Source organism: Actinia tenebrosa, unplaced genomic scaffold, assembly GCF_029948245.1.
Source record: "Actinia tenebrosa isolate PJP-AT-01 unplaced genomic scaffold, QUT_ActTen_1.0 PGA_scaffold4__44_contigs__length_22323623, whole genome shotgun sequence".
In the NCBI taxonomy this organism is placed as follows: Eukaryota; Metazoa; Cnidaria; class Anthozoa; order Actiniaria; family Actiniidae; genus Actinia; species Actinia tenebrosa.
In genome coordinates this window covers 14,032,644-14,049,501 of record NW_028292581.1, presented here as the reverse complement: position 1 = coordinate 14,049,501, position 16,858 = coordinate 14,032,644, and the positions used below count along the sequence as shown (strand labels likewise).

General features: G+C 36.7%; 3 protein-coding genes across 4 annotated transcripts; 1 reads left to right on the top strand and 2 right to left on the bottom strand.

Moving 5' to 3' along the window:
* Positions 1–614: 614 nt before the first annotated feature.
* Positions 615–10,288, bottom strand: LOC148907161 (dermatopontin-like). The gene is made up of 5 exons (XM_089036565.1): positions 10,133–10,288; positions 8,841–9,070; positions 8,360–8,570; positions 6,891–7,049; positions 615–921 (listed from the first exon to the last, which is right to left on the bottom strand). Exons 2-5 carry the CDS (start codon positions 9,043–9,045, stop codon positions 840–842), a joined length of 657 nt encoding a protein of 218 aa, XP_088892691.1. The 5' UTR covers positions 9,046–9,070; positions 10,133–10,288; the 3' UTR covers positions 615–839.
* On the top strand, positions 1,372–2,318 carry LOC148907162 (uncharacterized). Its single transcript, XM_089036566.1, has 3 exons — positions 1,372–1,607; positions 1,685–1,921; positions 2,078–2,318. Exons 1-3 carry the CDS (start codon positions 1,372–1,374, stop codon positions 2,250–2,252), a joined length of 648 nt encoding a protein of 215 aa, XP_088892692.1. The 3' UTR covers positions 2,253–2,318.
* On the bottom strand, positions 1,431–6,209 carry LOC116294815 (uncharacterized). 2 transcript variants are annotated; one of them, XM_089036563.1, is made up of 9 exons: positions 5,838–6,209; positions 5,532–5,755; positions 4,718–5,261; positions 3,845–4,277; positions 3,563–3,734; positions 2,942–3,090; positions 2,652–2,840; positions 2,307–2,480; positions 1,431–1,911 (listed from the first exon to the last, which is right to left on the bottom strand). In XM_089036563.1, the coding sequence occupies exons 1-8, from the start codon at positions 6,024–6,026 to the stop codon at positions 2,326–2,328; spliced, it is 2,055 nt and encodes a 684-aa protein (XP_088892689.1). In that variant the 5' UTR covers positions 6,027–6,209; the 3' UTR covers positions 1,431–1,911; positions 2,307–2,325. The 2 variants fall into 2 exon arrangements, with proteins under 2 accessions (XP_088892689.1, XP_088892690.1); XM_089036564.1 differs by lacking the exons at positions 1,431–1,911; positions 2,307–2,480 and having other exon boundaries at positions 2,654–2,724; positions 5,838–6,187.
* Positions 10,289–16,858: the final 6,570 nt, after the last annotated feature.

Genomic DNA, 16,858 nt, shown 5'->3' with positions numbered 1-16,858 from the left:
ACACTGTCTCTGTGCATTCACAAATGGTTTTAACCCCCCCCCCCCCCCTCCCCCTCTCCTCGTCAGGTAAAAGGCATTTAGAAGCCCACCCCTTGTGAGCAATTGTTTTTTACAGCCCTCCCCCCCTTATTTTTCTCCAGCCCACCCCAAGGCATTATTATTTAACGCTCCCTAAGCGAGCAGAAGCAGTAAATTTACATTTGCATTTACCGAAATAAAACGACTACGCCCTCCCCATAAGGTAGTGTGCAGTCGGTGTCAGCAGAGTGACTAAGAAGTTAATGCGTAAGCATACATATTAGCCATTCCGAGTTTGAGTAGAAAACTGGGTCGAGTTGGCACCGCAGTGCATTGTGGAGGTGGTTTATGGAACGAAATAGACGTCTTCTTAGAAATATGTTGCATTAAAATCAACGGTAGCAAAACATGGCAAAAGGAAAGAACCAAACATAAGTATTACTTGAAAACTGTATACGACTAATCTCTCCCTATCTTCCTCTCCCCCAACTCCTTCCCCCCTGTACGTCATTTTTGCTCCCCATATTGGCACCGAATAACCACCTCATGAATATATTCCTGAATTCATTATCTCTACAATAAGCTACAAGCGACAATTACTTCCTTGTGATTTTATTTTTATCTTTCATGTTTAACATCATGATTACAGTTAAAGGAATATTGCTCCAAGTTAACATATTATATAAGCTATATTTACCCTCGTTACCTCGTTACTTCATTGTCGATTTGTTATCTTTATCTTTAAATTTTATTTTTATTTAGTGAATGCCGTCCGTTTGGGATCATCATGGTTCAGAGCAGTCTTAACATGCGCGATTGCCCTAATTCTTTTTGACTTTTCTATTCCAACCTTTGAACTTGGTAGGCCTCACTTTACAGGTTTCAAACTTCCAACGACGATCACTGTGGAGAATAAAAATTGCTTGTAATAGGAGTCGAGAAAAATTGCAAGTGATGAAATATAAAACGGTTTACTATATCACGTATAATGCAAAAATGGTTTCAAATCCACCTATTTTTCCCCCTTTATCGGGTAAGCGACAAGTGACTTTAGTTGTGTTTTTATTTTATCTTAAAGTGTTTATGAAACCAAATGTTCGACCTCCGTATTATTTTAAAACAACAAAATTCAACATTTTCCGAGTATCGTGATGCTATTTTTTTTGGAATTCAGTGTAACTAAATAATTTTTTTTCGCCTTCGAAAATCAGTCATTTGCACCAAAAACTGTCCGGGGTCTGGGACCTAGTTTACAACCACGATGACGTCACTGCGAGGACTCGTGTTTATCCGTGCAAGTCAGTACAGAGTTGTATTTTTATAGTTTTTGTGCCTCATTCGCTCGAATCTATCATGTCTGACTTAGAATCAGAGTTATCCACGAACGAAAGTATCGAAAATGAAGACAGTAATGATGAGGACGAAATCAATTTTAATTTTGAAAGTGTGTTCAGACCGTACGAAGACGAACCACTCGCCTTGGGTAATGATCTGGCAGAAGAACAAGTCGGTGATGAGGTCGATGGAGATGGCCTTACAGCAGATACTTTAAGACTGAGATTTGAGAAAATAGTGCCTCTACAAAATTGGTAAGTTTATAGTGTATAATTGTTTATTCGTAAGTGTCATGTCTTTGTAATTGACAATTTATCTCTTGCTTTCAAAGGTGTTCTTGTGGAAATTGCCACGACAATCATCTGGTCCTGAGGGCAGAATTTCGGTGCTGTAAAGAAATGGCTTGTTGCTTGGGACGCTTCACTTTCGAAGGGTTAAATGCTCAATGTATTTTAACACACCCGGATTACCAAGCGATGACCAACAAAACAGTACTACTTCAAGTTGGGCCTCTGTTCACAGATAAAGAAGGCAGACGATACCGTAAACAGGGACACACTGAAAACGAGTAAGACATTAATTCATAATACTTTAGTCAAGTTCTGTCGTTATTACACATACATTATTTGATATACATATCGTCATTTGATATTTTTCAAAGCATTTTCACCTAGTTCCCACATCTTTTTCTTTATCCAGTTATTAATTCCTTTTTACCTTATAGGTTTATTAAGGCAGTGGCTTATAGATGGTTGATAAGATGGTTGTGTGGATATATGGGATGGGAGAATACTAGACCTCTTCCAGCTTGTATATATCATGACATCAGGTGCAAATATCCAAGCAATGCAACTAAAGGGTACCAATCTGGGCAAGAACGAGCTGCAAATAACAGCTAATTAACACTGTGCTTGCAAAATATTTCTTACTGATTGTTCAATACATTTTTTCACCTTTTCTCTAAATCTGTTATTAAGTAGGACATTTGTTCTTTGGGTGTCCTTTCATTGGGTTACTACATTTCTTGCATTTCCTGACTTTTTCCTTTGGCGGCTCTATACTTGAATCATCAGATTTCCTTTTCTTTGTGGATGAACACTCCTGAAGAAGTTCTTCCTGATGCTTAGCTACGACATAAAAATAATATATCACACACATAGAAAACTCGGCTCTTTCAAATTCGTATAACCCCAGTTTTCCCCAACCCCCCCCCCCCCCCTAATATGGGATTTGGAGTATTTTTTTTAATCCTTGCACTTTTATTTCATTTTGTTTATGGAGCTCATTCCCTAAATTACCTGTTGGTACCAATTTTACAACTTTTTGTTTTCTTTCTTCATAGTAAACCATTGCTTCATCTTTACTTCTTTTCTGTGGGAATTTATTGTTTAAAAGTTCAGGGACTTTGGCTTTATATTCACTCATTATCTTCTCTAACATGTCTCTGGATGAACTGAACAGTATTTTTTTCATGTTTTCCACATAATCTAGAATTGATAATTTAACAACCATTCAATGTCAGATACAAAGTAAATCAAGTTATTTGCTATTTGTATCATTTTGTAATCATAGTATATGTGTAGCTCACCATATGTTGGCTCCACAGCTATGTCACGCACAACTTCCTCACCCATTTTGTACTTCGGGTAAGTAATATTGGTGTATCTTTTGCCATCCTTTGACACTTTGGTCATCCTATTGAGGTTTTCGTTAAAGTGCAAACTTGCAAGTATATGTCTACATATTTAAAGAAGAAAATACTTGGTAAGTAAAAAAATGTTGTTTCTTCAGAATTGTCCCAACCAAAAAAATGCTGTATTGGCCCCATTTTATAATGTTGTAATAAATCCCCCATTTTTATATTAGCATTTTTTTAAAGAAACGACCACCCATCCCTACTGTGAACTGTCCCGCTCTCCAAGTACCAGCACCCTGTAAGGCAGAATGACACAATGTTTCTAATACATATACACCTAACTGCCAGGAGGTTGTCATACAGGAATAGAACATTAGTAATTTAGTGAAAAAGGAATACATTAAAAGACAAAAGAAAAAGTTTAGCTTCAGTGATCTTCTTTTGTTTTTTTAATATAATATTTTTCCTAACCCACTAAATCACTAATGTTGTAAATTACTAATTTTCATATGACAACGTTCTTGCAAGTAGGTGTATACAATTTACATATATATCATGGTATCAAAATTTTACCTGCAATATGTTCCAAGCCAAGAGAAACAAATCATCTTGGGATGCCATTGATTTAATGTGGAGTGGAACCCCTCCAAGCAACTAGTTTGTGCATCAGAGGAAAGCATTTTGATATCATTTAACATTCTTGTTTTGTTGAGTATTTCATGGAGTTTAACATATTCACGGGTACCTATGGGAATGAAATTAACAATTCCTGTAATCAATCTGACAATTAATTATACTGACCCCCAAGCATGAATATTATTTACGTAGCAGGATGTCTTGATAATGATAACAAACCTTCTTTTAGCCATTTGCGTGGTTCCAACCTGCCATGGTCACACTTAGTGTACAAGGGATCAGGATGTTTGTCATGCCTATTTGACACATGTCTCATGAAAGACTGCCACTTGGCTAGAATAAGCTGTTGGAATCCTTCATTTGTTGAAGTAGCACACCAATAGACATGATTGCGAACTGCTTTTATCCACTGGCTTATTATCTCACATCCTTTTTCTTTACTTGCTTTAACCATTTTCTTTGTAAGTGCCTTTGCGATGTGCCATATGTCAAAGAAATGCCTTACTCCTTGATGAGAGGTTCTGATCCAGCTGGCTATCCCACGATGACGGTCAGAAATAAATTTGGATATTTTTACCTTAGGCAACAAAAATTTGAAGCATCTTTTCGCCCCTTCCAACTCCATAGCATTGCTGTTTTCTGTTTCATTAGCCTTCAAAACAGTTAAGATATCAAAGGGTAAAAACTGGATAATTTATAATACTACATGCATATTCATTTTTATTTTTATTTTTAATTTTTGTACCATTATAAAAATATTAAATAATGAAAATAATTTGATAAACACTGTGTGTTCACTGAAAATACTGAAATATGTATAGCTAGCATTTTTCAAAGGGACACACAAATTTGAAGAAAAGCCATTTTGTTTGTACCCTTTAAATTCTCACCAAAAAAGGTATATCCCCAACCCCTTGATTTTTTATGGCAAATTTTAGACCAGAGCCTGGTTGTATAAAGGCTGAATGAGTATGTGTTGGTAAGTAGTTGGATACTTACTTATCTGTTGGATAGTTCTACACTCTTTGTAATATTAATTATCATAAATTAGCTGCGAAAGAAACATGAAAATATAGCACTATTACACCATACCTGTATCAATTCAAAGTGAACAATTTTTTTGATGGATGAACAAAACATGGTGTACACCCCAAACTTTGCCGAGTGACCCATAGAATCAAATCTGCCATCACCACACCAAGAGAGACAGTTCCATGACTTTAACCCTTCCAACATGTTGGTTGTATACACCTTCCAATGATGTAATATCACTGGAAAGAGGAACCAGTTTTGATGATAAAAGTAAGTCCTAGCTCCATAGACTGACAGTCCCATATGTTTAAATACAAGAAGAATCTTGCTGATGGAGGCACCAGCCATTAGTACAGCAAAACTCAGAAGTATATTCCCTGCTGGGTATTTACCCAGTACAAATGGCTGGCTCCTCCATTTAAAAGGGTTTCCTGTGCAATTTTGACAATGCTGGCTTACAGTAACCATTGTCCCATTTTTATCCATCGTAACTTTGGGATTGCTTTCCTTGCATTTGAAACAAAATAGGGAGAATAGTGTCAATAAAGCACTGTAGAACACAATGAATTTTGGTTCACTTTCATGTGAAGTTTCAGGGTCCACCCTAGAAAGAAGAAAAAATATAGCTAACACTTGTATCACAAGCATATCCTCCACTATTAAGATTTTTGACAAGGATAATGGACCTGTCAGAGAGTCATTTATAGGGAGGGGTTGCAAACAAAGGAGGCTAGGAATTTTTATGCTCCACAAAGGATGGGGCATAGATAGGCAGATGAACATTTTTGGGAACAAATATCAAAGTGCACCAGCCTCCCCCACCTCCCCTATAAATAATGACCAGTCCCTAATTATCATTATTTTCCATAACTACCTTATGTTATTTCGGGAACTGGGATTTTGGTCCTCATCATTCCATGCCGATGATTCATTTTCTGCTGCTTCATTTTCCAACACATCCCAATCTGGATCTTCTGGATCTTCATTATCACAGTAACTCCCTTCATCTTCTGAACTGTGTCCTAGTTCGCTCTCGCTCTCAGATTGAGCGTCTTCCTTGGAGCATTCGTCTTCTAACTCGGTGCATACTCGAATATCCTGTCAAGGGTAAGTTACATTTGCTTTTGCCTACACTAGGTAATATAGTTTAACTGTTTTTATCTATATCTATGATTTTTACCTGTTGAAGTTGTCTGTTTTGACGTCTAAGAGCACGAACTTCCAGTTTCATTTGGGCATTCCTTGCTTTGGCTTTTCTAAAAGTTCCTTGTAAGCGATTTAAACTAGCTTTTGACTCTTTACATGTCGGGCATACAAAATTTATATCGTTTAAGTTATTAGTAGATTCTTCGGGCTCGATAGAATCCATCTTCGGAAATTCGTCAGGATTTGAGGTTGAAGGATTGGTTTCTTCAGTTGGCTGTTTAACGGAAGCTAGACTATTCACTATTTGGTCTTTCACAGAAATATTGCGAAGTATCTAAAATAAAAGTAATGATGTTTTGACAAATATTCTATAGGAGGGATTTCACGGCTAAAGTGATACAAAGTCATTACCGAGTTTGTTGAAAACTTGCCTTTCGTCTTTCTCGTGCTGTTGGCATCGTAATTAATGGCGTACCCACCGTGTCGATTGAAGGAATTGCAGTTATTTTAAGCCATGGTTTGGTTCTAAAACTACTTGCATTGACAAGACTAATGTCCGGTCTTTGGACAAAACATTCAGCATGAAAGTGAACAGAGCATAGTACAGACGAATCACTTGGCTGCCAGCCGGGCCTGTGCTTTTGTACGAAACGAATCCACGCCAATCTCCTTTGATCCTTGGAAAATTTATGAAAAGAAACGTTTGGAGTACTAGCACTGTTTTTACAGCTTAGGTTACCCGGCCCACCAGCCACACAGTATCTTCCCCCACGCTTTTTTGACTCCGCCGACATCACTTGCAGTGTAAGTAGAATATAAATATATCAACAGAGCCAAAGCGACGAGTCCTCACAGTGACGTCACAATGCTCGTATGGCCGCGCGACGGAGCCGGACAGTTTTTGGTGCAAATGACTGATTTTCGAAGGCGAAAAAAAATTATTTAGTTACACTGAATTCCAAAAAAAATAGCATCACGATACTCGGAAAATGTTGAATTTTGTTGTTTTAAAATAATACGGAGGTCGAACATTTGGTTTCATAAACACTTTAAGAGAAAATATACATTGATATATATGATAACATACTTTTTGCCATTGTCATGCTCACTGGTCGCTCCAACCAAGAAAACATCCCGGGGCGCCTTGAAGTGAAGAGGTTTTTTCCATTCGCCTAGAAAATGGCTGCCAGTGGTACAGTGGTAGCGAAGGAAACGAAAGTGCATACAACAACGGAACTTGAATCTCCTACAAGAAAACAAGTTCAATATATATATATAACTTGAGTTCAACCTATATATGTCTGCAGCAGTATAGGACCCATTCACGACCATCCTGTAGTACAGGACTTTCTCAACGATGTTCTAGTGTCATGATCTGTGTAGCGGTCAATTAATATATATTGTTAGGTCATTGTTATTTTTCTCGTTGTACCGTTCGTTGTAATCCCTTCGTAGTTTCTTGTGTATTCGTTATAATAATTTCTCCTTAAAGTCAGCCTTCGTTCGTAAATTTAATCAGTTACAGTTCAAGTCATAGTCAGTTACCGTGCAAGTTATTTTTTGCCAACGTATGTAAGTATTTCTCTTAGTTTTCCAGTTCAAGTTTTTTCGTCTTCTTCCGTCTTCTAATTGTATTTTATGTTAAATTTGTTCTAGTTGGATCGTTTTATAGTAAATAAATACGTATGCAAAACTAGCGAAATCCTAGTAAAGTATTTAAAGTTAAAGTCTACAATCTACTTGTCCTACAAGACTCTGTAACACTCTCATTAGTAATTAAAAGTGATTTTAGAAGAAAAAAAAGTGAAACTTAGATTATAAGAAAATAACATCAGTCGCCGATAGTTTCAAGAAATCTCTCAAAAGTAATTATTAGCTTTTTAATATTTTGCATATATCATAAGACTTTTTAGATCACACTTTTATTTTTATAACTTTACATTTTCTTATCGTAGTTAATTTATCTTTTTATGCATATTTTTGCTTATTCATATTTCTTTAAATATTGTAATATTTCTTGCTGTATATTCTTATTTAGAGCCCTACTGAAAACCACTTTTAGTGAGTAGGCTTCCCTCATTAAAGATTATCAACATATGTTTGATTCTTGTCTGTTCTTGTTTTTTTTTTTTTTTTTCAATCTTGAGCTTATCACGTTACCCTTATTCTCTTTCTATTAGCTGATTATGACATACCTGTCCCATTCCAGACTTTCCGTCACTCTTCTAAGCGACACCTACTTTTTCCTAATTAATATTTTCTTTTTAGGTCAATAGGTTGATTAATCTTCTCCTGTTGTGATCGTTCTCTGTTTGAATGTTTCCGTTTTCCCACATTAATATGTAACATGGGTAGTACACTTGTCTGTCACCTCTCGGGTCTCGGGTTCAATTCTTCTGGACTCAGCATCACATGTGAATAAATTTTGTTGGATCTCTTTCCCTTGATTCGAGGGTTTTTCACCGGGTTCTCCGGTTGTCCTCCCTCTGCAAAACGAACTAAATTCCAATTCAATCTGTAAGTTAGCCGTGCACTGAATAAAAAATTAAAAGGTACCTGTCCTCGTAATGGTCGTCATGGTAGCTGCTGATTCCTGTAATGAAGCCAATGTAAGGACACTTAAAATTAACCAGCTTGTCAAAATCGTTCACATAGTGAGACCAGTGGCAAAGTCCTTTGGCACCTTTATTCTTTCTGCAGGCAAACCTGAACACACGATCTCCATGGCAGGTGCTGTAGAGCGAGTGGAATTCAGTGATTGATTGACCTAACAAGAACAGAAAGACAAAACATAAAATCAGTTTACTTTTAACATTTATATTTATTTCGTAATTTGAAAGCAGCACAAATCAGCAAACAGCGGGTGCGTAATCCTATATTCAAGGGCCCGGTTGTACGAAGGGTAGATAGCGCTATCCGACGGATAAATGTTACGAACGAAGTTCTCGACCAATCAGCGAGAGCGACTATATGAACCTGGGTAATGATAATGATGCCGTTTAAAAAATCTAATAAAACTTTGTCTTTTCAATACTACCCGAAGGACACTGAAAAGTGAACTCCTTGTCCCACATATTGGCCCACTTGTACTTTGCTGTGCTGGGTGGACGGCAGGGGGGTGGCACAGGAGGAGGATTGTAGCGTCGCCTTGAGCTCCGCCTACGCGATATCCACCAAGCTTCCGACGAACAGAAGAGATCCAAGAGAAGGACCCCAATGATGATTACAGCAAGTAGCCTCATGATGATGGTTGGTGCACACGTTCACCTGTGGGTGATCACAAGTTATTTAATTTTATCAATATTAATGGTTTATAATGGTCTATAACTAATTTGATTCTTAATTGTGGCATGAGGTAGTGCACTCAACTCAGTCACCTCTGGAGTCTCGACTCGGGAGTGTCTTCCTTAATCGGTTCTCCCATGGCCAACAAGCTAAAAAAAATCCAATTCTATCTGTGAGTTAGCTGTGCCCCAACTTATCAACCCAGAGGTTGTCTAAGGAATATATCTGTGAGGTAGCCGTGCCCTGACTTCGATCAGTCCAGGGGTTGTTTAAGGATGATAGATCTGCGAGTTAGTCGTGCTTTGACTTAGATCAGCCCAGAGGTTGTTTCAGGGTTCAATCTGCGAGCTAGCCATGCCCTGACTTGGATCAGCCCAGAGGTTGTTTCAGGGTTCAATCTGCGAGTTAGCCTTGCCCTGACTTAGATCAGCCCAGAGGTTCTTTCAGGGTTCTATCTGTGAGTTAGCCATACCCTGACTTAGATCAGCCCAGAGGTTCTTTCAGGGTTCTATCTGTGAGTTAGCCGTGCCCTGACTTAGATCAGCCCAGAGGTTCTTTCAGGGTTCTATCTGTGAGTTAGCCATACCCTGACTTAGATCAGCCCAGAGGTTGTTTCAGGGTTCTATCTGTGAGTTAGCCGTGCCCTGACTTGGATCAGCCAAGAGGTTGTTTCAGGGTTCCATCTGCGAGTTAGCCATACCCTGACTTAGATCAGCCCAGAGGTTGTTTCAGGGTTCTATCTGTGAGTTAGCCGTGCCCTGACTTTAATAAATCATGCAGCCCAGAGGTTTAAGAATTTAGCCATTGACTTTGAGCAAACTTGCGCCGATAAGTTTTGCTAGGTTCTGTTTACTATTCTCTCTTTCTTTATGTGTTTTAATTTTTTTACTTGTCTTATCTTTTTATTGACATGTTGAGAAGTTGTACTCGGTCTTACACCTCATTAATGACTCAAAACAAAAACGACAACGACAAAAGTCCGGAACAATGACAACAAAAAATTAAAACCTTGCTTGAAAAATTTAATATTAATTACACACTTACGGTTTGAGTTGAGTTAGTTTGAAGTTCCTCTGTTATGCCGAGTGGTAAGTGATGCGATCAAGCTTTCGTATGAAATGAGATCTTAAAGCGATGTCAGTATAAGAAATGACTTTAATTTGTTGGACCATAGTTAATTGAGGGAATTAACTATGGTTGGACATGAATGAACTTGTACCAGTTTGATTTATTTATTTAGTAATATCCTCTTTGGCACTGATTTACTGGGTTGAGATAAAATAACAAAGAGCTAGGTTCCTCATAAATGTAAACTAAAAACAATCGATAGCATAATTTAGCCTATCCAAAATAACCGTCAGTGTTTGTCTTCCTGTTTACGATATGGGGCTTACATGGTTTAACAAGTTTTAAATCGATGTTCAAATCAAGACTAATAGATCTCTATTTGCTTTGCGAATTCATACTATGAATTTTAATTATTCATGGTGGAGTTCTTTAGTCTACTCATCATACAATGGGTAAAAGACTGAATCAAGACTCAGAATTTTTTCTTTGTCTTTCAATTTGCAGCTGCATCAATTGTTTCATATACTGTGAGGGGATCAGCTCAATTTGATAAATTACAACCGCAGTACAAATATATATTTCATATATATTCTCATACAAAAGAAAATCAATAAATGGGAAATATGAAAAATGAACACCCAGGAAAAGTGTAGACCTCGCTAAGCTCTAATCGATCAGACTCACATGAGTTAAAAAGATATCCTAATCAAGGCCAAATCTCAAACTAAAATGCCTTATTTTTATGGTGAATTGTCATTGGGATGTTTTTTGATTTGGTGAACACTCGGTTGTTTTCCGCCCGCATACTAGACGACCAAGGCACTATGAATTACGCGTAAACGATGAAAACTAATATTTATATGTTATAACCGGGACAATTATTGAAAATTGGATCTTCGAAAACTGTTCAAGTTATTTTCGAAATTTTCTCCTTTTCTTCGATGTTTGGGAGTTTAAGAGCAGATGTCCACTAATATCGAGCAAAATCGAGAATTCGTGGTCAAAATTTCGATTCTGCTCATTTTTGGTTTGCTGGAAGGTATTACCGAGTAAACGAACGTGGTGTAGTTTGTTTTTCAAAAAACCGCTAAATGAAAATTTGCATATTTTTGGGGTCGCCGCTAGGCCAACAGTTTTTCTCGGATTTCTCTGAATTTTAGCGGTTTTTTGAAAAACAAACTACATCACGTTCGTTTACTCGGTATTACCTTCCAGCAAACCAAAAATGAGCAAAATCGAAGTTTTGACTGTGACCGGCCGATGCTCGATAACTTCAGTTCACTGACTCGAAAAAATAAATGCATTTTTAAGATTCAACTTTGTCCTAGAATACACGTAGTTGATGCCTTCTGCATGACGTTACCGAGAATTTTTCGAACGCTTGGCATTTCACCCTTAATAACTTTTCGCGTCCTACACTATCCTGATGCAAACCTTTTGTTTATACAACGTTAACTACAGCTTCTGAAATACTCGGGGCAGTTATTTTCGTACATTGTCATTCACGTGTTGGCTCTAGTCTTTCCATCTCCATTTGGTCAAATTTGTCTCCGCTGCCAAGTTCAAACTCTAATAACTTTCTAGCGAAATCGTCAACCGAAACAATGTTAATGCACAAAGTTTCAGCGGCATCCAGACACTTTAGGGCAGTGATTTGTGTAGAGTGGTTCACTAAGCATACCCTCCCGCCCAGCCTTCAATATTGGTGTAATTCGATTCCCCTCACCTCACCCTCACCAATGTCGGGCAAACGCACTTTTACGATTTTCGACTCTTAATAACTTTTCGTCCTACCATTGACTATCCTGATCCAAACATTTTCATATGCTATGCATCAACGAAACAACTCAATAATGCTTGGTTGCTCATTCAGTCTAACCTACATCTACAATGATGGATAGAAAAACCAGTCGGCTCTTTTGTCAGTTGTCCGATACCAGTGGAATATGATCCACCCTTTTTATATAATCAGGGAAAGCTTGAAGCTTTGTTATGAAAATTCGTAATTTTCATTGAATACGGCAACATAAAAATAGCTGTTACAGTTTTACTATTTCAGTAGTATTGTTTTATATTGCAGACGGCCTCCTAGGACGTCACGCTGGGTTGCGGTACAATGATATAAAGCCGATGTTTTTTTTTTTTTTTTTTGACAACTTTTTCTTTAGCACGATTTAACAAGTAAATTTGAGATTGAGTTTTAGTTATTGCTTAAATCATCTGCTGAAAACTTAATATATTCAACTGAACCAACTCGTTGTGATATATGCCTTATTTTTGCTTTTTCGCATAGTTGGCCGTTCAAATGCTGTTAAACTTTTGAATGTTATTATTTTAGATAGTTCACCAAATAGGGGTACTTGGCATTCTTTGCATCTACCGCCAGATTCTTGAATTTTGGTATTCTAGTTTTATCTAATAATAGTGAAATATATTTCCGCGTGTTTATGATTCTTGAGGTATAATCAAAGACGTTTTGAGAGCCATGAATAATATTTGTACCCATGAAAATAATATTATAAACTAATTACGATTTCGAAGACGACAATACTACGAAATATTGACGGCTAGTTGGGAGAAAATTAAATATATTCGGTATTGGGCGGAGACGCGAAGCGACGGAGCTCAATACCGAATATATTTTCTTCCAACGCCGTCAACATATTTCGTGGTATTGTAATTAGTTTTGTATCGCGATTCTAAAGATTTTAACACACACACAGCTGAATGATTTGCGTAAAAATTTGACGCGCGCTTGCTCAAGCTTAGCTTTTCGTTGTCTGAAAGGTTTATTTATCAGCAAAAATGTTTGAACACTGAAACAATATTGGCAAAAATGGACCAAGAAAATTACTTTGATAGTGAAACTGTAGGCTGGGAGGATTTGCCTAAACTTTGATATTTCGTTGGACAAAGATGATTCTGCATCGGCAGAAAGACAGTTGACGAGGACCAGCGAATATAAAAGGGTCTAACAACGGAAAAAACCTTCCTTGGCGAGAAAAATAGCGGTGAAAAGTGGAAATCTTCATTTGTTATATTGGAGGATGATGAAATAAAAAACTAGCACAAGCACTACTACAGTCATCCAGATTTACAGCAACTCAAGAGATGAGAAAGCTGACGAGAACCGCATGCTGTCAAATTTGCTGTCAAATTCAATAAAATTCGGACGATTTACGTGCTAGTCCGCCTTTAAACTGCCACATAAAGATTCATTTTAACAAAATGTGACTTTTTAGGAAAAACATTCCTTTTGTGTGAAAGAAGAAACAAAAATACTTTAAAGTGTATTTTTAATAGTTTATATTTCAAAAAACAATTTTCGCTCACGGCTGCTTGGGTTTATTATTCACGCTTGACTTCCGTGTTATTCCTTGAAGCGTGCTGTTACGGCTGGCTGCACCGATTAAGCATTGCTGATCTCTGTGTACAAAGTCTTGTAACGCCAGCAAAGCGTAAGCGTACTTAGTTTTATTTGACTGCCTTAAAACCCTTCAATGCATATGAAACCAAAGAAGAATATTTGTAAAAGATACATCTTTCAGTGACTTCATTTAGAAAAAAATCGCTCGACGATTTTTTGAATGCCGTTTTTATAAATATTTTCTATCGCTTTTGACACCAAATGAGGTCATTTAGCTTTATATCAAAAAATAGGCGCTCAATAAGCACATGTGGCTACTGCCATAAGAAATCATTGTTATACAGGAAAGGAATGGAAGTTGTTAGCTGACTATCGAGATATATAAAGGATATATAGGTAATTGAAATAGCGGTGTTGCTGAAAAAAAAAAAAAAAATGTTGAAAGTAAAGGTTTCAGTATAGGTTTTTATTAAATGCTGATATTGATTAATTTGGGCTTCCTGTGTTAGACGATTCATTTTGCGAATGTTCATTCATTGTTGCGTGACTGAAACAAAATGGCGGTCATATTTTGAGGAACGTTGTGCTTGTTTTCTCGATGAAAAAGCCACGATGTTCTCCCAGACTTAGACCAATTTTCCCTTGAGGTCTCTTCTACTTCATATGTGATTCTGTTTTGGCGATTAATAAGTATAAGTTATGAAAATATGCTTTGTTTATTTACTTGATAGTTTATACGCGTGACAGAGTTAATTTCACAACCCGATGACAATAGTGTCTACTATGGTATCATTGAGAATTTGGAACTTTGTTAGGATTAGTAATTTCTATTGCTGCATGGCTAGCTACGTGAAAATACATGTTCACGCAAACAGCCTCTGGCAGCGTTTGCTTACAGAATTAAAAATCAAAATAACTTAAAATAACTTCTACGGACTTCCTGTTTACAACCCTATCTTCAACATGTTTTAACTAGTTCAGTAGATCGAATTTTTTCGTCTGCGAAAGCAACGAAAACTTAATACAAAATCAACAATAATTAAAAACAACAAGATTCAAGTCTAATCCAATTCGAGACTAGAGATAGAGTGTTGAAGTCGTATGGGAACGACGTAGACGAAACTTTGGAAACTTTGTTCCCTTCTAGGCTGTTTTTGCTTATTATAATTAGTTTCCATTTGATTTTCCTATAGCTTACTAATGTACTATTCATTTGCTATCGATGGAAGCACTTTACCCCCCCCCCCCCCCCCTCCATTAGTGCTCTGTTTTAAGATTATTCAAAGCTAAAGCTACGCGGATTAGAGGAGTCAAAACAGACGTAAACCTCTCGCTCCGAAGGCCTGACTTACGCCTGCTCCTATAAAGCACAGCGGTCAGTCTCACACGATAATATTCCATCAAACGACAAAAAAAAGTTATTTAAACAATATATTTTATTTATCAGTTAATAGATGCAAAATTACCGAGAGAGCTCTCTACTGGTATAGTAAGAGTTAGAAAAAAAGGGGGCATGTGTTATCGATAATAATGGTCACAAGTGATGGCCACATTATTTCACAATAAAATCAGTCACTAATACACTACTCTTAAATAGTATGCGCATATTTTTGCAGTGAAAAGACCCGGGAGCTTAGTTGTTTTCAAGTTTTACGTTTCCATTTGTAAAATAGTTTAAGAACACTACATGCAAGAGTAGCGGGGGAAAATAACTATGTAAAGGCATTAAATATAGCTGTGAAAACTACATCCGTGGCATAAAACGTAAGCATTTGAGTAATTCGAAAATGGTGTGATTTTATATTAAAACTACCAGTCTTGATGTGATTGATATCGATACTTCCGTATTTTATGGCTTTGATTTAAATTATCCTGAAATCATATGACCAATTAGTACCTTTGCTACGTCGGACAAGCTAAAATGTGTTTTAGATATACAGCATGAAAGAGACACCGATTGCTCAAAATTGTAAATATCTATCTTAGAATCAATGTATTCTAAAGGCACATTAAGAAAAAAAATTGATTAGCATTAAATTTAATTAAAAAAAGATTCTTATGAAACCAAGTTTGTTGGTTGGACATTCTGTATTCCATTAAGAAAACTACCCATTGTTTGGGTAGACACTCAAGCTAAGCCTGCATCGGTCCTTTGTGGGTTTTGTCAGTTCATTTTTCTCACTACTATGACCTACTACCAAAAATCTTGCAATGTATTCCTTTATGGTAGACTGCTGTCTCAGATACTTTTCCACTTGCAATCATTCTTTTAAGGCAGGTTTTAGTTTTTGAGGGATATGGCTCATATCAATTTATGTCAAATATTATGTGGGAACAACAATTTTTCTGCTGAAGAAAAAGGGATAGAGAGACTCTTAAAAACAAACAGATCTAAAGTGAAATGCACTAGCCCTCACACCCATTTTTAAGTACAGTCAAGCTTTGTGTGAGTAAAGTATTCTTCAGAATTGAATGATATTCTGACTTGTAGCTTGTGTATATAATTATTGTAAAATGTCTTTCACTAAAACATAAATAATGCTTGTAAGGTAGGATAAGGACTGACTGATAAAGAAAAGAAATGAAGTATTTAAGATAATATAAGTCAAATGTATTATTTGATTCGTTCCATTTTCAATGTCAAAGCAGGTTAGTTACAACTACTTTTTCTTTAGCTAGCTTTACTTTTAATGCAGAAATTCGTCTTGTGGCTCTGTCGACATGTTTTTTTTAGCTGTGTACTAAATAAATTGTATATTTTTAGATGTTTACATTGGAAACTCGAAAAGGAAAAGTTCTAATTGCTGGGATACCTGTGGTATACCAGCTATAAAATACCTTTGTTTCTTTTCCTCCGCGACAAAATGGAAAAGTTGCGCAATAGTTACCCAGGGGTCTTCAGGAACCTACCTAAGAGACCGTTGCGGGTATCTGGTATAGGGTTCCCTATAGTCCAATCAATTATCAATTTTCAATGAACTTCGCGGCCAAAAGGTTGTTTTGGTTAACTATTCATGATCGTGATTCATCTACTCGAACAGTATTTTCTGCACGAACAAGCGAAGATCGATGAGGAGAACAGGTTTTCAAGAGTCAGAATTACGATAAGCGATCGTATAACAAATTACTTCATTGAGCATTGACTCGTAATATCTTCTCTTGAACTTGACAATATAGTCTCATTATCTATATTTATGTATTTATATTAGAGTGCTCACACTAAATCCGTGAAACAAATACTAATTTTTAGCACTAAATAGTGATAATTAAATAATAGAAAACAAAGGATTCTGTATGAAATAGTATTAATTAGTACTATTTAATGTTCACGGTTT

What these genes read in the sequence shown, in the direction of transcription:
- LOC148907162 (XM_089036566.1), top strand. Translation starts at nt 1,372, where the DNA reads ATGTCTGACTTAGAATCAGAGTTATCCACGAACGAAAGTATCGAAAAT. An exon ending in ATAGTGCCTCTACAAAATTG is followed by an intron (nt 1,608 to 1,684) that starts GTAAGTTTATAG and finishes TTGCTTTCAAAG; the next exon opens with GTGTTCTTGTGGAAATTGCC. An exon ending in CAGGGACACACTGAAAACGA is followed by an intron (nt 1,922 to 2,077) that starts GTAAGACATTAA and finishes TTTACCTTATAG; the next exon opens with GTTTATTAAGGCAGTGGCTT.
- LOC116294815 (XM_089036563.1), bottom strand. Translation starts at nt 6,026, where the DNA reads ATGGATTCTATCGAGCCCGAAGAATCTACTAATAACTTAAACGATATA. An exon ending in TGGCTTGGAACATATTGCAG is followed by an intron (nt 3,091 to 3,562) that starts GTAAAATTTTGA and finishes TTAAATATGTAG; the next exon opens with ACATATACTTGCAAGTTTGC. An exon ending in AGCTGTGGAGCCAACATATG is followed by an intron (nt 2,841 to 2,941) that starts GTGAGCTACACA and finishes TATCAATTCTAG; the next exon opens with ATTATGTGGAAAACATGAAA.
- LOC148907161 (XM_089036565.1), bottom strand. Translation starts at nt 9,045, where the DNA reads ATGAGGCTACTTGCTGTAATCATCATTGGGGTCCTTCTCTTGGATCTC. An exon ending in GACGACCATTACGAGGACAG is followed by an intron (nt 7,050 to 8,359) that starts GTACCTTTTAAT and finishes GTTTTCTTGTAG; the next exon opens with GAGATTCAAGTTCCGTTGTT. An exon ending in GAGCATGACAATGGCAAAAA is followed by an intron (nt 922 to 6,890) that starts GTATGTTATCAT and finishes TATTCTCCACAG; the next exon opens with TGATCGTCGTTGGAAGTTTG.